The 23678-nt window shown below is 39.6% G+C and overlaps 2 protein-coding genes across 2 annotated transcripts; both read left to right on the top strand.

Moving 5' to 3' along the window:
• The first annotated feature begins 1787 nt into the window (after window positions 1-1787).
• LOC147421245 (uncharacterized) lies at window positions 1788-2422 on the top strand. The gene has a single exon (XM_086504397.1). The coding sequence runs from the start codon at window positions 1938-1940 to the stop codon at window positions 2409-2411; it is 474 nt and encodes a 157-aa protein (XP_086360523.1). The 5' UTR covers window positions 1788-1937; the 3' UTR covers window positions 2412-2422.
• Window positions 2423-2677: 255 nt separating this feature from the next.
• Window positions 2678-3537, top strand: LOC147421244 (uncharacterized). The gene has a single exon (XM_086504396.1). The coding sequence runs from the start codon at window positions 2679-2681 to the stop codon at window positions 3510-3512; it is 834 nt and encodes a 277-aa protein (XP_086360522.1). The 5' UTR covers window position 2678; the 3' UTR covers window positions 3513-3537.
• Window positions 3538-23678: the final 20141 nt, after the last annotated feature.

Here is a 23678-nt window from a genome sequence, read left to right as displayed (position 1 = left end):
AGATGATAACAAATGAGTTGGAGAGAGCTTTCACGTGAGAGAGAAAAAGCATGATCATGGAAAATTTTACTAATTTATCGTTTGTTTCTAGAATCTTGACATGATCTTCGTGCCCAAAATAGAAAACATGGATATTAGGCTATACGACACTACTCCAAACACAAGAAGAGATTTTGGTAACTTAGCAGAGAGGTAGAGTAGGGCATCAAGATAAGCCAGATCTCTAGCCTCCTTCTAGTTGGCCATGACTCTATCACATCCTAATATAGTATAATACTCTAGTCTCATGTAGGAGAACATTATGTTGTATGGGAGCTTTGGGTAGGTCCTCTTGGGTGACATGCGCTTTAGGAAGAGATTGGCAAGAAGTTGCTCATGTAGACATAGAAGAGCAAGCTATTTTTAGACTTTGGTATATGGTGCACTTGAGAAAAGTAGGTGTGGCATTGTAGAAATAGCGTAGAGAAAAGTGTACGCTATAAAAATAGCTACCTTTTGAGAGAGTGGGACGCTCACAAAAAGTATCGCGTTCTAAATTGCAAAATGATTTTTAAAAAAATCTGGTTATCCTGTCCCTCAAACCCCCCCCTCCCGTGTTACAATTAAACACTCCCAAAAATCTCTAGAATGTTGATAAAGCAAGTATGCTCAAAATACTGTGCACTTACCAAAAAGTAAACCTTTATACTTATAGAAGTAAAATAGATATAGCAAATTCGCCTCCCAAAATATCGAAAAAGATAAGTGATCATTGGAAAATAGTGGCATGGCGTGACTAGGGAAGTCAAAATTTAGATGCTCGATCAGGATCAAAATATTCATCGTTTGATTTTGAGCTACTTCTAGAATGGCTCCTAGATTTAGAGCAGACTTCAAAATAACAATAACAATAAATTAAATTAAGCTGCAAGAATTTTTGAGGTATCTTTTTAGTCGATAGATGTCATGCTTGTCTGTCCACGTGGAGAGTGCTTTATCAAAGCAGTGGATAGCTCAGGAGAAATAAAGTCTGGCTCCTATATTGCATCAGTTGCACCACTTCAAGTGATGTATATAGGTATTTACTCTTTCATTAGGACTTTCGTTTTCTTTATATAAGAGAGAAGTCTCCTCTTGAATTAAGATTGGATTTAAAGCGTTTCTAGCGTTTCTAGCTTTTTTTAATGCATTGGTTTTTCATATTGCCTTACCATGTAAGGGTAACCTTAAATGAGGCATCCAGCCCAAGATTTCATCACAAGACCTAGTCACACACACTTGCCTTGAAGACACACATCAGGCCTGCTATGGCGGGGCGCTTATTGCGCAAGTTCTGTTCTAGAAGCACAACAGTTGTCCATCATCATGATGGAAGCAAGGCGGCATTCCTTTTTCTGACGCGAAGCCTACTAGTCACGGGGCAGGGTCAGAATCATGTAGCAGCTAAGGAGGAGCAGAAGCAGCAGCGGCATGGGGAGGTTTTTCTTCCGCCCCCCGATTGGTCTATGGACCAGCTTGCAGGCTGGGAAATATTAAAGAAGCTAGCACATTGATTCAACCCTTCAGCTCCGGTCGGGTCGCATGATTTCCTCACTGCACAAGAATACACAGGGTCCAAACTCGTTTTCACTGGAAGGGAAAAGGAAATGAGGAGGATCGAGGATGCAGCGCAGGCCTCTCTCTTCTTCTACGAGGACCATCCTTGCTTCGTTGCCTTGCAAGGTGGTTCTGGTAGCGGCAAGTCCCGCATGCTGCGGGAATGCCCTCACCGCCTGAGGCACGTCCACAATGTGGAAGGTGCAATTGCTTCTCTCCTGTTAGACTTCAATGGTGGTGGTGATTCCCCTGAGTACATTTACGATGATGTGCTCAAGGGGAATGGGTTGACTGGGGCACATTTCATGGGCCTATCCGTGCTCTTCCGATCATTTCTTGGCTGTGGCCTACCCTAGGCTTGCATGGTGTTGTGCAAGGAAGAGATACAGCAGCTTCGGCATATTAACTTTAAACAGGCAATTAGAATGGCTCTGTGGAGCCACAGGACAAGACACAGGTTTAATCACGAGCAGTTGTTGCTCTTCTTCCTTCTTGTGGATGAGTCTCAGTTGGTGGCTCCATCATTGGCTCCGGCCATGGGTGATGCACAGGCAGATGTCTTTGTCAAGGACATGTTTGGAGCTATCTACCAGTATAAGAAATCTTATGCCAAGACTGACAATTGTGCACTATTGCCCATTTGTGCTGGTACGTTGATCCCTGATCTGGACCGCCACAGAGGGTTTGGAGTTACTTCATGGGGGAAGCTGACTGTCTCATTGTCAGGATTGGGGGCTGAAAGTGCCATTCAGCTTTTGGAACAGAGTCTGGATAGAGAATACGGGGGCCTTTTGAAGTCCAAGCCCATGCTTGAGATATTACACCATGTCTTATAGCTCCCAAGGTTCCTGCAGGATATACACAGAGGTCTATCTGTAAAAAACTATCTACGGGAGTACATTGATGAAGGGGAATACAAACGTGTGACTATTGTGCTGAGAGACTTACTAGAGGAATCAGTCAGTACCCGTTATGGGAATCATCGTCTGAGTGTTGGGGAAGAATGGTTGTTTGTTGTAGCTGCTTGTTTGACAGAGATACCAGTTCCAGTTGAGGAAGTGCAAGTGTCTTGTGCTAGGTTGAAAGGATACATATATCCAGAGATGGTGAGCAACACTCATTGCATTTTGAGAATGCCTTTTATATTGCTCCAGATGTTCAGGGCTCATCTTGGGATTAGAAGGCTTCTCAGCTGGTATCCGGAAGATCCAAAGGGATTTACCTTGGAGGATTATTTGGATGAGATCATTTGGAAGCGTATGGAGGTATTTTTGAAGTTAGGGCTCAAAGAGTTGGGATTGGGTGACCTACTTTGTGGTGCTGAAGGCCCAACCGATGTGTTGAACATTATGAAGCCTCTACCTCCCGATCCTACAATAGAGAAGGACACAAAACAATTTTTTGATAAGACTGGTTCTCTCAACTCAGCAGTAAAGCAGATCATCGGTAAACTCTTCAAGACAAAAGCTGGCACACGAGCAGTTGATCATAGGATGTATGTATTTGAGGAGGTGAGCATTCTCTTTCAAGCAAAAGGTGTGAAGAGTGGTATTTCAGTGTTAAATGGTGAGGACAGTCTTTACTCGATATGTGAATCGGCAAAACTAGGAAAAAAAGATCGAAGGTCATGGGTCATGGTGTTTGTGCTCTCGGGGCCTATCAGGCAAAAGGATGGTGACATGGAACTGTTCAGGGCTAGGTTTCCAAGAGTTTTGTTTTTACATGGCGAGGGGCTGCAGAAGTTTCTCCCTTCTGTAATCATCGACTTGTACAAAAGGAGCCCAAAGAGAAATGAGCGAGTGTCTTTGTTATTTATTTTTGTGTTAATTGTAGTTTATGCACAACAATCATGCATGAATTTGTCTATGTATGTTGAAATCACTAAACCAAGAAACATAGGGCAAGACCTATTCTTTCTCCCAGCTACACCATTTTAATGTGGTGTATAAGGCACTGCACATTGGTGTTACATCGCATGTTCAGGCAAAAATGCATTAAACTGTTTTGACATATACTCTCTCTCTCTCTCTCGATGAGAACGAAGAGTGCCTACTTTACATGCTGATAAATTTTCAGCCATACGGACAAATCGCTTGAAGCACAATAACACTTCGAAATTTGTCTTCAAAGGATACACCTATGCATGCCTGGAGTAGTCATCAATAAAAGTCATGAAGTCAAGTAATTACCAAAGGATGGTGTTTGCATGGGACCATAAACATCACTATGTACAAGCTACAATTTGCGTGTAGTTCTCACTGATCCATCCTTTGAAAAGGAAGAACGTTGCATTTTACCCAATATGCAGCCTCCACAAACATGTTTAACAGGTGCTTGTAAGGTAGGCAATGAAGACACCATATCATATCTCTGCAAACGCAACAAACTAGCAAAATTCAGATGACCAAAACGTACATGCCAAAGTTTTTATTTGAAATAGCTTTTACATCTAAAACCGTACATGAACAAATGTGTAGAACAATGGTACGTTTGACAGATAACGCAATCAAGGCATGTGCATGTGCATCTCTACCATCCTGACAAACCTATTCAACAGTGGGTAAGATTGCAGCAGCACATATAATCCTGACAAACCTATTCAACAGTGGGTAAGATTGCAGCAGCACTATATGTGCTGGACTTGCCACATCCATAATAGTTACAAAATCCACAGATCTTGGACGTACATCAATGCCCTACACAAATACCCTCCTTTATGGATTTTACACATGGTGTTTGTAGTTTGTAGCCTCATTTAAAGAAAAGGTGGGAATCTTGGTAGAAACACTCCTTATGAGGAGGAAAGTTTGGATGATTGTGCCCCAGTAATAACAGCAGTGAGTTTCCACAGAAGAAATACCATGACTAAGAGGATCTTTGCCATTTTATTCACCACGTTTTCTTTCAACAGGTTCTATTAGATGAATATGAACAGGGTTTTGGGTGGCTATTTAGAAGTCACACATCTAGTTTGGCCAAGAAGGGCCAAAGCACGCACAACATTGACTTGATGACCATAGGCAAAGGGTGCCTTCAACCTTTTGAATGGCTTATTGCATGGAAAGTGAGGACTCTCCCAAGGGCTAGGTAGGTATGTGGCAACATTTAACAAAAATGGATGAAGGGGGATCATCCCTCCGATGCCACATCATCATCAGGAAGCTAGAGGCATGAATGCCTCTAGCCTTTGGGGTGAGCTAATGATGTGGGGTTTTTTGACCCACGTCAATTTTTCAATTAAAGGAGGTCTTGACACCCTCCCAATCACTATATAAGTGCCTGGCAGGTCAATGTGGTACATACTGATAGCAATTTGTCCAGAGAGAGCGCCCAGAGTTCTTGTGAAAGTTGGAACCCAAAAGCCTGTGTAACATAGAGATTTTGGGAAGCTATGGCAACCCGGCAGCATAACAAGCCATATTCATGCACATACATGAGCTCTATGATTTTTCTTCCTTTTCTTTGCTTACATATATATACCACCCTTCCCATTCATCTATATCCTTAGTGGAATCATGGCTAGAAGCTTTTACATACATCTACAAAGTTAGAACATAAAAGGCTTTTATATGCTGGTATATAAGTCCCTGGATTAAGATATATACCCTTATGTATATATACCCTTACTTTTAGGAAAAGGCACTAAGGTATACCCTACTTTGTATATATGCTCCATACGTGTGTGTGTGTGTGTGTGTGTGTGTGTGTGTGTGTGTGTGTGTGTGTGTGTGTGTGTGTGTGTGTGTGTGTGTGTGTGTGTGTGTGTGTGTGTATATTAAGCCCTTTGATTATGAGAACATGTGCTAGTTCAGCACCACCGACAACAACTCTCTCTCCCTCCCTCCTCTGGTTCGTGAGAAGCACCTAGCTCTCTCTCTCTCTCTCTCTCTCTCTCTCTCTCTCTCTCTCTCTCTCTCGCTAGACCAGCAGACCAAGGGAATCAAATATGTGATGAGATTGCACAAGGGCATAAGGTATTCTAAAAGCTATTAAGCCAATGATCTCGAGACCCAAGGCAGATGGTGTATAGACAAACCAGACATAGTATCTAGTATTCAAAAGAAACCAAAGCTTGTAGTAGTCGAGGTTCAAGATTTAACGAGAGGGAATGCTCAATCATCATTGCCCAAGAGGAATAGATATAGGGAATGGAAGATTGAGTTCATCTTGGATGCAGAAAGTAGTAATCCAGATAGTAACTCTGAAGTTGAAACTAAAGAGATTTATCTTCAAGTCTATCATTGCATTGAAAAGCTCATGCTATAGTTGGGCCAATTAAGACAAGCACTACTAGCTTGTGATGCTTTCTTGAGAATGCACGCCAAGCAACAGTAGGATGAAAATATCATGGCTATGGATAGTAATGCCATTAGAGATGATAGATTACCAATGATTGATCTTGACTCTACAATCAAGAAACACTCAAAGCCTCTATCTAGAGTAGGGGCTGGGGTGAATACCATGAGTGAAACTATAAGAAAACAACTTGGAATCCATGATATGAAGTAGGCTCCTTTTAGAGTTTGGATAGATGATCAAAGAGTGGTATGTACGAGCTCTAGGCTTATAGAAGGTATTCAACTCAAGGTGGGAGGAGCTAAATTTCATACCAATTTCCTTGTATTGGATGTAGGTACTTTGTACAATATGCTTTTTGGTAGGCCTTGGCTAAAAATAGTAGAGGCAGTTCAAGACTACCATAGAGAGGTGCTCACTACCCACTATAAGGGTAGAAGTATTGAAGCATCTACTATAGACAAATACCAAATTTTAAAAGAGGTGCAACCACTGGTGGTTTGTCAAAAGCAAACACCTAAAGAGATTGAGAAGATGCGGGCAAGTATGAATATTTTTCTAATGGCAGAGGTAGATTTAAAAGTAGTATTGGCGGACTTGGAGAAGTTGAAGGAGCAGCAAGAATTGTTTCCCCAAAATTTTATGGAAGAAAATGAAGGGGAAATATCAGTGTGTTAGAATGGAAAATTTTGCCAAAAGCAAGCTATTGCCATGACCATAGAAGTAGAAAAGCAACTGGACTCTTCTACAGAGATGAAGTTTGGAGCTAACAAGAGTAGCTCAAAGCCCGCTACCACTCTTTCCAAAGAAGTAGAGTTAGAGAATCTCACTCATCAAGATCAATGGAGAGACACAACTGGGAAGAGTAGTGAAGGGGTTACCATCAATGCCAAAGAAACAATGTCAGTGGGAATAAGGGTGATCACCAGTGGAAAGATAGAAAATGCGTTTAGTACAGAGCTAGTGAAGAAAGAAGTGGAAGGCAATAGAAGAAGAGGAGTTCATCAAATTAATAAAAAAGGATTCTACCAAGCAAGAGAAAATATGGGTAGTGTCGATAGACCAAGTGGTGGACGAATGGAACATGGGATTAGAGAATGTTTCAAAGATAGCAAAGATGGACAAGAAACTTGAAGAAAAAGTTCAAAGCAGAGCTGTAGAAATTGTTTAGAGAATAGAAGGATGTATTTTCCTTTGACCATTCATACTTGAAGGGTGTGGATCCCAAGGTATGTCAACACAAGAATCCTATGAAACTAGATGCAAGGCTAGTTTGACTATAGTGGTATTGCATGAATCCCAATTATGCTAAGAAAGTCGAGGAGAAGATTGACAACTTATTCAAGGTAGGATTCATTGCTGAAGTAGAGAGTAGCTATTGGCTATTCTCAATAGTGGTTGTGCACAAGAAGAATGGAAAGCTCAAAGTTTGTGTAGACTATGAATGCACAAACTAGAAAAAATCCTTTTTCTCTACCATTTATAGACCTAATGCTTGATGGTAGCAAGACATGAAATGTATAATTTCATGGACGGATACATTGGGTACAATCAACTAAAGATTATGCCAAAAGATAGGGAAAAGACAGCCTTCATAATGGAATGGGGAGCTTTTATGTATCTTGTAATGCCCTTTGGCTTCTGTAATGCTCTAGCACATTTCAAAGATGCATGATGGAGATGTTTGAAAATTTTCTTCATTAATTTCTCGTAGGCTTTGATGATGATTTATAGTATATTCTAAGGAGATAAAGTATTTGGTGAAAAGATACAGGGGAGAGGAGAGCTTGAGCTCTTGTAATCCCACACACACACACAAAACCCTATAATAGAGTACACAAGGTGAGAAGCTAGAAACCTGCTCTTCTTCTCCTTATTCACAAAAAGAGGTCTACAAAATGAGATAACATAAAAGACTCTCACACAATATTATATACAAGCAATCCATAATGTGAACACACTTGAATGAGGAGGTTAGGTAGGACTAGTTGGTGTAGTCCAACTATAGAATCTTTGACAAAAGATTAGTGTAAATTGTTTTGGCTATATATCACTAATTTGGCTAAAAACACAATTTTAACCCTAGGTTTCTGGCTAAAAGTAGAGCTAGAAGTTTATGTATGATCGCCAAAATAATGATTATTATGCAAGATATTTATAGTTTTGTAGCCAAATTTTAAGTTTATAACTTAAAAAATTCTTATAATTAAGTCAATCTATGTGATCTTTAGGAGAATACATATTCAAATGAAAGTTAAATGTAATACATTGACTATTTTGGCTTAAATAATGTTAAAGAAAGTAAATTTTAATTACAAATTTATTATAAATCTTGGTGCACAATCGATAAGTTTGCTCAAAATTTTATATTTTATCTCCAAAAAGTCAAGCAAAAAATTTAGGGACTATCCCAAAAATATACACTACGAAAGATATGTCAGTGTTGGCTACGTCAGTTAAATGAATGCCTCAATGGTCATGCAAGCACATAATGAGTGTCAGCTCATGTTGATCATGACATCTCAACACTTCCCCTGAAGCTCAATTGCATATCCTACACTCCAAGCATAGTCCTAAAGTGACGAAGCTTCTCAGCTGACATAAACCAAGTCAATGTTGCCTGCTAAAACACGCTCCCTAATGAAGTGATAGTGTACCTCAATGTGTTTTGTCCCCGTATGGTATACTAGATTTTTGGCCAATTGAATACTGCTAAGATTGTCACAATATATGACAATCTATCTTGCATATGCAACCCCAAATTAGTAGGTAGCTTGTGTAGACAAGCTACCTCACATACTACCATTATAGCTCCATGTTGCTTCTTGTTGCTCCATGTAACAACCACACTACCAATATAACCACTCGTAGATCTTTTGTCCAAGATACTACCTGCCCAATCTACATTTGTGTAACCATCTCTGGGGGTGCACTCCCAATCATGTTAATGTACCACGTGAGTTCAGTAGGAGGGGTTATTTTATTGGAAAATTTGAAACAAATTAACAAAATTACATTAATAGAAGGGATTTCTTTATTATATCTTTTAAAAAATATCAATATTTTTATGAAGAAATAGAAAACTCTAGACATGTTAAAAGAGGGGTTTTTTCATTACCCTTGAACGCATGTTATATGAAAAATTCCTTAGTAGTGAACCCCCGGAGGTAACCATGTACCTCCAATGGTACATCTACTACATAAAACAATGAATAATCAGCTATGGCCCTCAAATAGTTGCACATTGCACCTCATGCAATCAAGATATGGTTTGCATGGAATTTGCATGAATTGACTCTCAAAGCCGATCATGTAACTCAAATCTAGCCTGCTAATTGTAACATAAATCAAACTACTGACCATCTTCCTATGTGTAGTGGGATCCTCCAACACATAATGTGCATCCATAGTGATCTTGCCATTCTGATCTAATGGCACCAAAAGTGGCTTGCAATCAGCCATACCATACTTGGACAACATGTCCGACACATACTCTCTATGTGACAACCAAAATCTCTCAAGTGTGCAAATGATCTCAATGACCAAGAAGTAGCATGACCTCCCAAATCCTTCATGTCAAATTGCTTCTTCAGTAATTCTTTGGCATGCTCAATCTCATCCAAACTATCACCCCTAACAATCAGATCATCTAAATAAATCATATGATCACAATACCTCTATCACTCTTTTGTACATATAAAGAGTGTTTTGCATTAGCCATATGGAACCTATTGGTGATAAGATACTCAACTATCTTATCATGCCATGCATGTGGGGCTTGCTTTAGCCCATACAAGGCTTTTTGAAGCCTGGATACATACTCGGGGTGATGTGAATCCTCATAACCAAGTGGCTGATCCATATACACTTCATCACCACATGCAAGAATGCATTCTTTACATCCATCTGATGTAAAAACCAACCTTTAGCCACAACCACTGCCTAGGGATTCCACTATATAGAAGCCCAATATACAACATGCATTCAAATGGTATTAAAAAAATCCCCTTGTGTGTGAATTTTAAGTGGATAAAACTTCCCCTTTTCTTTAAAGAGACTTACATATTTTTTTCAAAATTGGATTTAAATACCCCTCATGTGAATATATTTTTGTAAATTTATATAAATTTTTAGTAATAAAACCCCCTCCTTGTGAACACACATGGTATGTTTACATATAAGAAGGTGGACTCCTAGGGAGCCATTACAATCTCAACTCTCATGGTTGCCATCTTTGCAACTAGAGAAAATGTCTTCTCATAATCAATGCATAAGTTTTTGCATAGCCTTTTGCTACCAAGCAAGCCTTGTACCTAGTCACACTGCCATCATTGTCGTGCATCACCTTATATCCCCATTTATAGCCAACAAACTTCTTTCCTTTGGGAAAGGGAACCAATTTTCAAGTCTCATTTTGATACAATGCATCCATCTCCTCATCCATCCATGACTTTCTCCCAATGTAAATTTCCAATAGCCTCATCAAAACATGTAGGCTCAGAAGCCTCTATAACCTTTTCCATATATGCATAGATGTGCACCACATAGCCATCATCCATCAATCACTGGATAGGCTTCTTCACTCTAGAAGACCTTCTTAACTTTGTATGCATCCCTTCCAAAGACTTTTAGACACCATGCATTTTCATAGAGGGAATACCAAGCTCCTCATCAAGGCTCATGTTTGAGCCATTAGACTCACCATCCACAATTGAATGCTCTGTAGATATGTCAGGCAATACAAAGCCTTCATGTAATTCCTCTTTGCCTTTCTGAGATACATTTTCTGTGCCAATAGAATTTGTTAGACTTTGTGTTCTACCACTTTAGGACCTGTAACCAGATTTTGCACCACTAGAAAACTCACCACGTCCACTTAATTTTTGTGATTATTGATTTACATCCTGTGCAACCACACTTTCACTTACATCAGCCCCAATGGCTTTCTAAGTAGCATACCAATTGCTCATCTCATCAAATACTACATCCCTGCTTACTCTCAACTCATGAGTTGATGGATTATAAAATTTATATCCCTTTTTCTCGAGAAAATATCCAATAAAAACACATTTTTCAGCTTTTGGATCTAACTTTGTTTGCAACTCATCTGGCACATGAACATATGTAATACATCTAAACATCTTCAAATGTGACAAATTAGGTTTCTTACTAGTAAAATTTTTCTCAAGAGTTACATCATGTATGGCTATAGTAGGAGCTATGCTCATAATGTAAACCACAGTAGAAATAACCTCACCCCAATAATTGTGTGGCATATTCTTCTCAGTCATCAATGCATATGTAATTTCAGCAATGTGCCTATTTTTTCGCTCAGCAATACATTTTGTTGTGGATATTTACATGAAAAATGTCTTTGCATGCTATTCTTTTGCAAATAACTAGAGAACTCACTAGAAAAGTACTCTCCCCTCCATCTGACCTTAGGCACTATACATGTTTCCATGTCTACTTTTCAACCATAACTCTAAAACTTTAAAAAATGAGTAAAAACTTCACTCTTCTCTTTCATGAAATAATACTTGTAGTCACCCATAGACGTGGTCTTTCCAAGACCCCATACATTAGAATGAACAATCTCAAGTACATTTTTGCTCACATGTCTATCTTGTGGAATTGCATGCTTTTTTTGATTCCCAAGCTGACAAGCCTCACAAACTTTATGCATTTCTTTAACCTTGAATCTAGGTGACCCCATCACAATTTCTTTAGACTGCATTAAATTCATTCTTTGCACATTCACATGCCCAATCCTCTTATGCCATAAATCAACATCTACAACAACACTTGCACCATGTGCAAACATAGCAGATTTAACTTTAGGGACATTTACATCCAATGTAAACATCCTATCCATTCTCTTGCCTTTGGCAACCAACGTGCAATGGTTTTCAAACTCTTCAACAGAACAACCATCATGATTAAACCACGCTTGTAAAGACCCTACTCAATCATTTGGAAAAAAAAAAGATTTTTTGGAATTTGTGGTACATATAATACATTAGCAAGGTACTTCATCTTGCCATCATGCATTGATAATGGCACATCTCTGACATGGGAAACAAGATGAGCTATGTCACCCGGATTTCAACATATCCCGACTTCTCAGGATCTTTCATCTCCTTGAACCACTCCCTACTAGTCATGTGGTTTGATGCACCTGAATCCATCTTCCTTACATGAGGCCACATCAACACACATAGAATTCATAACATGTTGCATATCAAACAACCTTTCATTATCATCATTACTTCTACTAGTAGATGTTTAACTTTTTTGCTACACTGTACCACCTCTCATGTCATTCCTTCTTTTAAAACAAGAAGCCTATGACTAGGCTTGCCATAATAATAACATGTTTCGTGCATCACTTTGCTACCTTTTCATGTTTTTGCAACCTCTTTGACTCCCCCTGCCTCTTGCTTGACGTCTTCCACCTATGTATTGTTGTCGTGAATCATTTTCCTATTGTTTTTGTTACTGACCATTGTTCCGATTACCTATTCTTCCACCAAATCTGTCACAAACGTGACCTCTATCACCTTGGCCTCTACGTGTGCTCGTGTGAAAGGCATGCTATTCAGAATTACCCGCCGCTGGCTGTGTAGATGTGTCATCACCCAGTAAATATTTCTCTTCCACAATAAACATAAGAGATAAGTCTTGAAACTTAAGGATGTTTTCCCTGGACTGAATAAATATCTTAAACTATTTGTATTGTGGTCCAAGGCCACGCACACAAACCTCCACTTTGTCATCGTCATCTGTTGTTGTGACACCAATAGATACAAGTGATTCCATAATGTTCTTTATCTTCAATTTGTAGTTATTGACAGACATATTTTGCATTTTGATAGTATCTCTACCTCGACCTCAACCTATGTTTGTGTAAAAGGCCTCCTGTTTAGAATTACATGTTGGTTGTGTAGATGTGTCATCACCCAACAAATTTTTCTCTTCCACAATCAACATAGAACATAAGTCCTAAAAGTTAGGGATGTTTTCCTTGGTCTGAATAGATGTCTTAAACTATTTGTATTATGGCCCAAGGCCATGCAAATAGATCTCCACTATGTCATCATCATCTATTGTGACACCAATAGATGCAAGTGTTTCCACAATGTTATTTATTTTCAATGTGTAGTCATTGATAGACATATTCTTCATTTTGATAGTATGTAGCTCTGTCTTCAATTGAATCTTCCTCGCTATGTGTTTCATTGTTATGCACCAAAGCTTCTAATGATTCCTTTGGAGTTTTGGCATCCTGTATATACCCAATCATGGTGTCTTGTACACTAATGGAAAACCAATACATCAATTTACTTGCACCTTGCATCCAATCTTTATACTTCTTGATTTGTTGAGCTATAACATTCTCAACAGGCAGGTTGATTGTCAGCAAGTAACTAAAACACCCTAAATCTTTAAGCATTAAGGGTGTTATGAAAAATTCCTTAGAATCATTGTAGCACATGAACTTGTAGCTTTCCAATTACAAGAGTAATTGATACTGTTTTCCCTTTGAAAGAACCTTGTGCTTCCTATGCAGGTGCCTTCTCTTGGCTTCCTATGCAGGTGCCTTCTCTTGGCATCTTCATGCATTAAGGGTGCTATGAAAAATTTCTTAGAGTCATTGTAGCCTTGCACATGAATTTGTAGCTTTTCATTTAGAAGAGCAATTGATATTGTTTGCCCTTTGAAAGAACCTTTTGCTTCCTATGCAGGTCTCTTCTTAGTTTGTCAGCAAGCTCCAAGAGAGGAGATTACGTGTAGATCTAGAATAAAAGAGAATGATACACCTTTGATCTTGAAATTTCTCTAAGGCATATCGTTCGTCTTCTTGCACGTTAAAAACAATAATATTTACCCATGGAACATTTGGCTTGACCCCGTTTTTTGGTCAAGCTCTGTAGGAATGGCCTTCATCTCCACATTTGAAGCATCGATTCTCCCTCTACTTCTCAAGCTCTTCAAAAGCAATCCGGTTGTGACCTTTGCATCCCCATTTGTCATTCTTGTTGTTGTCATTAGGCTTTTGATCCTGTGAAGGATGAGCATGAGAGAGGGATCTATGTCAACTTTGTCCATAGGATTTGAGGTTGATTTACCTAGAGGAAATATGTTTGCAACCACCATAGAAGATGGAGGACTTTAGAAATGGACTTGGGTTTCTAAGCATATACATAAGCATGCATGTTTTCATAGAGCAGCCTAACAAAAAATTGTTGCTTTTACTTAGAAAAATTTATGCTTAAACAAAATGGCTTTGAGATGATAATCCCATAATTTATCCACATATTTCTGGATTGTCTCACCTTTCTTGAGATTTAGACTGCATCAAGTCGTAAGAACATTGTTTTTGGCTTCGCCATTCAAGAACTGGCTCACAATTCCTTGTCGGCAAAAAACCTTCCAAGTCCTAGGGGCAATGCTTGTGATTTCATAATTGCCCACCATTTTCACCCTAACTTTTGAAGGTACATGGAGATATGCCTTAACTTAGAGTTCTCTGTAAAGTGCCCGCCATTGAATGTGGCATCAAATTGCTAAATGAAATTGAGCACTTTGTTTGTGTCACCATATGTGCCATCAAAGGAGAGAAAAGTGACATTCTTCCCACCTTCTTTAAACTTCATGAGCTTGCTTCTAGGCATGGAAGGTCCCTTTGCAGTGATGGCTCTTCTTTTGAGGAGAATATGTCGATGTAAACTTGAATCCACCAAATCATAAGATGGAAAAATTCAGGATGGAGAAGAGTTGCCTCTTCTTTTCTATCAAATATGCCCTCTTTCACTTTGTGCACTCTTATAAGAAGAAGCTGTGTCACAGCTATTGCTAGAATGATGCATCTTATGCATACAACTAGGAGAATGAGGAGAACGGTGCCTACAAGGTGCAACTTTGGAAGAGTTCTCATCCACTTTGATCTTCTTTTTGCCTTGCTCATTATCTTTGGGAGAATCTTGATTCCCCACTTATGCATCTTCCACTATTGGAAACATGAGAGAGTTTTCCCACAACAATGCTTTTATCATTGGTTGTAGAGATGGATTCCCATGGGCTTCTTGTAGATTTTGAACCAAGAAACGTACTTCTTGTGTTCCTTGTCTATAATATATATATATATATATATATATATATATATATATATATATATATATATATATATATATATATATATATATATATATATATATATATATATATATGTGTGTGTGTGTGTGTGTGTGTGTGTGTGTGTGTGTGTGTGTGTGTGTGTGTGTGTGTGTGTGTGTGTGTGTGTGTATGTATATGTATACACACACACACACACACACACACACACATGTATTTCCATCTGCTAGTAGAGGATACCAACAGAATGGTTGTGCAAGATTGTAGGGCAAGGACCTCCAATCACACCAAAATTTGGTAAGATAATCATAAATGCTAGGTATCAAGCCTTGATTCCTACATATTCAAAATTTTCACCTTGCTTCCATGTGGGTTTACCATCATAACTAGTATGCTAGTTAGCATATTCTGTATGCTAACTAGCATACTGGGTATGCTAGCTAGCATAGACATTATTATAGCTAGCATACTCAAGATTTAAAGATTTAAAGATTGTAAATTGACTTGATAAAGAGACCTGTTCTCTTTTTTGTCCCCCCCCAACCAAAAAACACTTTCTTCAAAAAGAGCTAGTTAAAAATTTAAGATGGCATCCACCAAAGAAAGTTATTAAAATACCAAAGCATGTACCTCACACAAGAGGCTCTCATGTGTGACCCTTCTAATAGCTAAATGTCGAAGAAATGCAAGACTCTCAGTAGTAGGAATGTGACCCATCTTGATTCCCCCTCTCAGGGGTCGAAGAGTGTCATTGACACTCAAGATCAAACTCTAGAACAAATGCACTTCTCTGAACACCGTTCCAAGGAAAACATACCCCTAGGTCTACAAAACATAACTGGAAAATGCAACATTAAGTACTACGAACTATGCACAATGGTCATTGTGTAAAACTCCTATGTGACGGAGCCGACAAGATTAGTGTGCCATCACTCACTCTTGGGGGGTGGGCTAGTCCATGTAGTGCAATTTGCTAGTGTGTATTAGGGATATTAGTGTGGTGCCAAATTTCATGCATGCGTATAATGAGTGCTAGATCATGCTGACCTTGATATCTCAACACTCTCCCTCAAGCTCAACGCCATCACCTATATGTCAAGCAATCTACGCATGTGAAAATGTCTCATACCCGCTCCTCAATGCTCACATACAAGAGGTCAATGTCACTAGTCAAGACCCGCTCTCTCGTGAAGTCATAGTGGATCACAATGTGTGTCGTTCTCACATGAAACACAAGATTATGTGTTAATTGAATGCTACTTAGGTTGTCACAATATATATCAATCTATTGCGCTAAATCTCCAAATAGCATGTGAACCCAAGATACATCACATACTGCCACCGTAGCACCTGTGTACTTTACGTTTGTGTTCACTCTATGAAAACTTACTATATCACGTGCATTCAAGGCCTATTTTTATCATCCCTTATTTGTGAATTTTTGAATGAATATAATGCATCTTTTTCTATTAAAATCTATATTTTGCTTTCTCTCAAAATTCAATAAATAAATCCCCTCTTTCACTATAAGAGATACCCAATTAATAAATTAATTAATTCTAAATGAATGCATTAATTTGTGTAGAATATGCCATAGGAATCTCACAAATTGAATGGAAAAAAAGGTAGAAGTGAAGGCTTTCTTTTTTTTCTTTTTTTAATTACAAAAGGTGGAAACGTTTTTTATTACAGAAGGTAAACATGAAGCCTTCTCTCACAGTCTAGCTATGGTGATATGTGTGAAGATAAGCTCTCTCTCTCTCTCTCTCTCTCTCTCTCTCTCTCTCTCTCTCTCTCCAGTTGCTGCAGAATGACAGGTCTCTCTCTCTCTCTTCAGCGCTCTCTTTCTCTCCTCTGTGTATTGGCCAGTGCAGCAGTTGAGTGTCTCTCCTTTTCTTCAATGTGCACTGGGCTGGACATGCAGCTGTCCTCCTTCCTCTCCTTCTCTGTGAGGTGGTGGGGTGCACATGCATCGTAGCTTTGCCCCCTCTTCTCTATGGTGGGCAGCTGCTATCCCCTGCAACACATCACACACACATCAGACATAGTATCAACACACATAGCACACACATCACATCTGGCTATTCCTTGTCTTGTCAATCGTCATGGAATGGGCGCCAATGGTAGAGAGAGAGAGATAGATAGAGAGAGAGAGAGAGAGAGAGAGAGAGAGATATATATTTTTGCATTAGACAGAGAGAGAATGCTTGGCACGATAATAGAGAGAGAGAGAGAGAGAGAATGTTTTTTTGCAATAGACAAAGAGGGAATGCTTGGCACAGAGAGAGAGAGAGAGAGAGAGAGAGAGAGAGAGAGAGAGAGAGAGAGAGAGAGAGAGAGAAAGAGTATACGTGGCAAAGAGGCAGAGAGAGAGAGAGGGATATTTATAATTTGAGTATTTAAAACAAGTATTGTTTTTTAATTAAACCATTGAATTTTATATTTTGAAAGTTGGGCTTCTTGAAGTTTTTGGGAGGGTGGTTTAAGATGGAGCTGAGCAATTGATCTGACGATTCGTGGAGCGGATGGGAAAAAATGAGACCATAGCAATTTAAAGAATACTAAAAAGAAATAGAATGGTGGTGGTAGAATCGCAAAAAAAATTTAGAGACGCCTATAAAATAATCTAGTATGAAGCGAGAGCCTGAATTTATCAATTCTTGAACTGGTAGGGGAGTGGAGTAAAAAAATTAAAACCATAGCGATTTAGAGCTTGGGAAATAAAAAATGCTAGCAGTGGCAGAATTAAAAAAAATAAAGTTAGCAAGAGCCTCAAAATAATTTAAAATAAATTTATTATTTAGCAAGAGCTATATTTATTTTTGCAAGTTTTAAAATTTTAAAATTCTCTTCTCTTGAGCTCTCGTTATATGCATAGTTTCTATAAGTGGCTCCCTCAAGTGCTCCATAAGGCCATTGTGGAATGCTTCTTGTTGCTCCATGTCATAATGGCACTCCAAAATGAGCATAAATCCACTGGTAGATCCTCAATTTGAGACTCTACTAACCCAATCAACATCAGTGTATCCATGCAAATCCAAATCTACATCCGCATCATAGAAGAGATAATAATCCACATAGGGCAATGTACATTTTACAACATCCAACTGTGGCTTCTTGTGAGGTTCCTATTGTGTGGGAACCACACCTGAGCTAGAGAGAAAGCAAGAAAAGAGAAAGGGCACCATTTTCAGGTAGCCGAGAGGAGAAAAGAGTGGAGAAGAGAGAGAGAGAGAGAGAGAGAGAGAGAGAGAGAGAGAGAGAGAGAGAGAGAGAGAGAGAGAGAGGGAGAGAGAGAGAGAGAGAAGAGGGAGGGAAAGCACATGTGTGTATGGGGTAACCATGGGTTTTATATAGGTATCACATGAGTGTAAGGGAGGGGGGTTTTGGTAGGGAGAGGAGGTATATTTTATAAGGTATGATCCATATATGAATTTGCCTCCTCACTTTGGCAGATCTCCTTACCCAATTATCTACATTATCTAGGATAGGTTCTACATCAGGTGGGATGACAACACCATCATTAATAGGCTGATGTACATCATTTTCAGCCCTATTTTCAGCATGTTCTCTTGGCTACAAAATGCCTTCAGGTGCATGTAATGGCTTCCAATGTCATCTGGCTCAAAAACCCTTGGCTCCTCAACAACTTGAGGCCTTTGTGGTGCATGTTGAGGCTCAATTTCAGAACTAACAGGTGGCTATACATGCTGAAATTTGACCTTTCTAGGGTCAACTTTATAGGCAACATCATTCTTGAGCAGCTTTGCCTCATTAAATACAACATCTTGGTTGTGAATAACCTTCTTAAGTTGAGGTAGCCACACTCTATAGCCTATTTCTCCTTCATCTCCATATCGCATGAAGATTCCTTTCATGGACTTAGCATCAAGCTTACTCCTCAATCAGGCCTTACATGCACAAATGCGTCACAATAAAAAATGTGTAAGTGGTCATATGAAGCAGGTTTGGCAGACCAAACCTCTTCAGGGATGCAAGTTTTCAACGCAGTGTGTGGTGAATGATTGCAAACATAAACTACAGTTTTAAGTGCCTCTTCCCAAAATCCTTGAGGAAGATTAGTTGTGGATAACATGCATCAAACCCTCTCACACAACGTCCTGATATATCTTTTAGCCACATCATTAGATGAGGGAATATAAGGGGCTATTAGATCCCTCTAAATACCATGTTTATTGCAAACTCTAACAAAATCAATAGACATAAACTCACCCCCATTGTCTGTACGTAAGCATTAAAGCTTTCTGCCTATTTGGGTAGTCACAAATGCATGAAAAATCTTAAAAACAACAAATGTGTCACTTTTATTTTTGAGCAAATAAACACATATTTTCCTAGAATAATCATAAAAAAAGGAGACAAAATATGCAGCACAACCCATAGATTTCCCAGGCGTGCTACACACATTAGAATGTACAAGATCAAGAGGATCATATTTGCGAGAGACACCAGAGTAGTAAGAATTTCTCACTTGTTTTCCATATTGACATTCATTACAAACAACAAGCTTTGAGCCCTTAACATCAACACGTTTCAAGGAGGAAAGAACATCAAATCCTTTTTGGCTCATATGGCCTAATCTTTTGTGCCAAAGATCCAAGTGAGAACCAATCTCAACAATAGCAATAAACTTGTCAGGCAAGGCTTTACCATGCAAGCAATACAATGTGCCCTTCTTGGTGCCCTTAACAATTTGCATAGCACCTTTTGTGAGTTTCCATGAACCACCACTAAAAATAGTGTTATACCCATGCAAATCAAGCTTTCCAACCGAAAGCAAACTCTTCTTGATGCCACGAACATATCTGACATCATGCAAAGCAAGTTCTTGCCCATTATCAAAAGAGCCGAGTGAGTGGTGTCAATACCATCAATTGTTCAAGCATGATTTGTTGCCTGCATCAGAAGTGGCACAACACTCCAGAGATAGAGTCACATGAAAAGAGGCACTAGAATCCACTATCTAGGATTGGGATAGACCATCACTCATAGACATCAAAGCATCAATGAAATCACTTCTAGTGATCTGCATGTCTTGTGCATAACAAACATAGGCATCCATAGGAGACATAATAACACATAATATCATCTATGTCAAATAGCTCCTCAGTAAGAACACTCAAGGTCACATTGACCTTCTCTTTATCCTTGAAGCCATCACTGGTATCAACTTTGTATTCCTTTCTCTTTTTGCCCCCTGCATTCTTTTTCCTTTCTTGCTCCTTGATATACCTGCAATCTAGTTTCTTGTGACCTTTGCAATCACATTGGTAGCAAGTGAAATCAGATTGCTTTCCCCTATGAGTCCCCTACTCTTGCTCCTATTTCTATGAACTATATTATTGCTCTTCTTCTTTTCTCTTCCTCTAACCATATGGGCAGAACCATTTCCTTTTCCACTTGCCTTTCTCGTTGAGGATGGAACCCCTTACTCCATCAAAGGTAAGATTGGGATTATTTGACAATGAGACCACCAGGGCCTCCCAAGCACCATGCAAAGTCATTAGAAGAAAAATTTCCCTCATATTATCATCAAATGCACTGTAATGGAATTGGCCTATTTAATTTGAGAGTAGCGGAAATTAATGAGAGTACTTTTGAGAAATGACTTTGTGAGCATAGCGGCCTATTTAATTTGAGAGTAGCGGAAATTAATGAGAGTACTTTTGAGAAATGACTTTGTGAGCATAGCGGGTGAACATAATTGAAGATAGCAACATAATCATAGCAATTAGTTAACTTGGCATGAACAATACTTTTGCAAGAGAGAGAATTTAGAGAACATGACAACAGTTGAGGACCGGATTTATGTGGAGTCGGTCCCCCCTCCAATAGGCATTTGTATTATGATTTCTCCCATTAAGAGAGACTTGTTACAATACAATCTTTGTGTTCCTTGTGAGCTAGGTGATGCAATGAAGATGGAAAGCTTCATGAATCACAAACATAACATAAACTTGAATAAAGCTTTAACTATCCCAAGCCTCGGTCCCAAGACCTCAAACACCTTCGAAGGTGGAGAGAGCTAGCAGGGAATGAGGGTAGGGAAGAGGAAGAAGAAACATTTCGTAGGAGAAAGAATTAGTTCCTCACTTATCATAACTCTTGTTGCTAGAATACATAATAGCATAGTAATGAAGAAGAAGCAGATGGAAAGCTTAAGCATTGAAGCATGGATCTTGGTTGGATTTGCACTCCATATCCAAGAGTGTTGGTGTAGGCTCTCAACCTCTACTTGCTTGGAGAAGGAGAGGGAGCTCTTGCACATTGCATAGCACACAATCAGAGTGTTTGTGAGTGTGTGTGGGTGAGTATACCCCCTAAGCAACCCCGTAGCTTGCTTGGGTCGACCCCCCCTTGTAGCTCATGCTTGAAGCTCATTGGACCCCTCCAGGCCTAACCAATCACAAGCAGGAGGCATTACAAGCAGCAAGGGTAGCCTTGAGACAAGTGTCCCCCTTTCCCTTTTGAGAGAGAGGGCTAGATAAATGCTAAATCACTTAATTAAATCTCCTAAATTATTATTGGACCCCTTGGGTGGCCAACCAATAGGCTTCAGGCACACCATGAGGGCAACATGAGGAGGAACTTGACAAGTGTTCCTTTTGCTTTCTTTGTACCATGCATGCCTTGTGTGAGTGTGTGGGTGTTCTCTCTCATCCCCCCTCATGTAGGGCTCGCCCCCTCCTTGTAGGGATTGAATCTTTGACTTTTTGACACCTGAAGCCCCTCATGCATAGGCCCAGTTCCCACCACAAGCTTGGCTCATAAGCACTTTAAGCTTGGGCTGGGTTCTCACCTCAAGTGCAAGCCTAGCATCTCAAGCATGTCAAGCACCTCAAGCATCTCAATAATTAAGCACCTCAAGAATTTCAAGCACCTCAATCATCAAGCAGCTCAAGCACCTTAGTCATCAAGCATGACAAGCACCTTGAGCTGGGTCGGGTTCCCGCGCCTCAAGCTCAACCCTAGCTTACCTAAGGTCAAAGGCCTTTTACACACATTATTGGAGGTCTTCAATGAAGCTAGCCCTAAGGTCTTATGCTCCATTTGTTAGCCTTGCTCTTTGATAGACCATCTCTCGTTTGGGCCCCTTTGCCATTGGCCCCGTGTTGAGATGGATCTATAAGCACATGTCTATATCTTAACACTTGTTCCCGTTTATTCTCCCACATTAAGTGATCAATTTAATATGTTTTGATGGGCCGTAGGATTTTTGCCCGTCGTTTGCCTTAATCAAGCCTCAGGAAACTTGAGTAAGACCCAATCATTTTCTTTGAACATTGAGGCTCTTCTGTGCTTATCAGCACAACAGCTTTTTGCCTTTGTTGAGAGATGGATATAGCCTCCCTAATCTTTTGAAAAGATTCTTGTAGGTCACGACTATACTCATCGGCGGCGAAGATCTTCCCATGTACTTTGAGTAACAAGGGACTTTTAGGTCTTCCCTCAATGATCTCAAACGGTGCTTTTCTCGTAGAAGTATGTACATTATTATTGTAGGCATACTCTACAAGAGGTAAGTACTTTTCCCATTGTGAGCGTTGATCTACTTCAGTAACATAAGTCTTGAGTAGATCGAGTATCGTAAGATTGGCTATCTCACTTTGGCCATCCGTTTGTGGGTGATAGGCCGAAGAGAAATTCAATCTTGTTCCTAGATTTTCAAAGATACCTTTCCAAAAATTACTGGTCATTCTAGGATCTCTATCTGACACGATGGATGTGGGTAATCCATGGTGCTTGAAAATATGAGATATGAAGAGAGTTGCCATTTGATGTGCCTTAATAGTCTTCTTGACAGGAATAAAATGTGCTTGCTTGCTAAACCTGTCAACTATTGTCCATATTCCTGTATTCCCATGGATAGACTTGGGTAATCCAAAGATGAAATCTATGGATATACTCTCCCATGGTGAATTTGGAATAGGCAATGGCTGGAGTAATCTAGGTTGCTTCCTATCATACTTGGTCTTTTGGCATACTACACATTTTGAAACATACTCTTGTATGTCCACTTTCATGGTAGGCCAATAGAAGTACGTCTCTACTCCTCGGAGAGTAGGTTGAATACCTCTATGCCCTGCATATGGAGCAGCATGGGATTCATACATAACTTTCTCACGAAGGAAATGGGTAACACATAGCCTATGGCCGTGGAGAAGATAACCATCGTGCAAGGTGAATGGTTCCTCTTTCTTCCCCAAAGCAAGGGCTGACATTCTGTCTCTAAAGTCAGGGTCAGTAGCATACTCATCTATCATAGAGGATAGATCATTGTGAGTAGCTATAGACACCACATTAACTTTGGGTCGTCGTGAAAGTGCATCGGCCACTTGATTGTGCTTACCAACTATGTGAGCAATATGGAAATTAAATTGTGAAAGAAAATTTGCCCACCTCATTTGTTTGTCGGAAAGCTTGGTTTGCGTCATAAAATACTTGAGACTTTGGTGGTGGTCGGTTCGTAGGATAAATAGAGTCCCCAATAGGTAGTGCTTCTGTGTCTAGGGCATGTAGAACAGCTAAAAGCTCTTTCTCATAAATGCCCAAGACTCGTTCATCAATATTCAGCCTTCGGCTCTCATATGCTATGGCATGCCCTTCTTGAAGCAAAACTGCTCCAAGGCAATCACCACAAGCATCACATT

This window comes from Adiantum capillus-veneris, chromosome 28 (genome assembly GCF_014529385.1).
Source record: "Adiantum capillus-veneris isolate H3 chromosome 28, ASM1452938v2, whole genome shotgun sequence".
In the NCBI taxonomy this organism is placed as follows: domain Eukaryota; kingdom Viridiplantae; phylum Streptophyta; class Polypodiopsida; order Polypodiales; family Pteridaceae; genus Adiantum; species Adiantum capillus-veneris.
Note: the sequence above shows the minus strand (reverse complement) of the source record. Positions and strands in the feature narration are given on the sequence as shown.

Coding starts and splice junctions, on each gene's coding strand:
- LOC147421245 (XM_086504397.1), top strand. CDS start 1,938: ATGGTGTTGTGCAAGGAAGAGATACAGCAGCTTCGGCATATTAACTTT.
- LOC147421244 (XM_086504396.1), top strand. CDS start 2,679: ATGGTGAGCAACACTCATTGCATTTTGAGAATGCCTTTTATATTGCTC.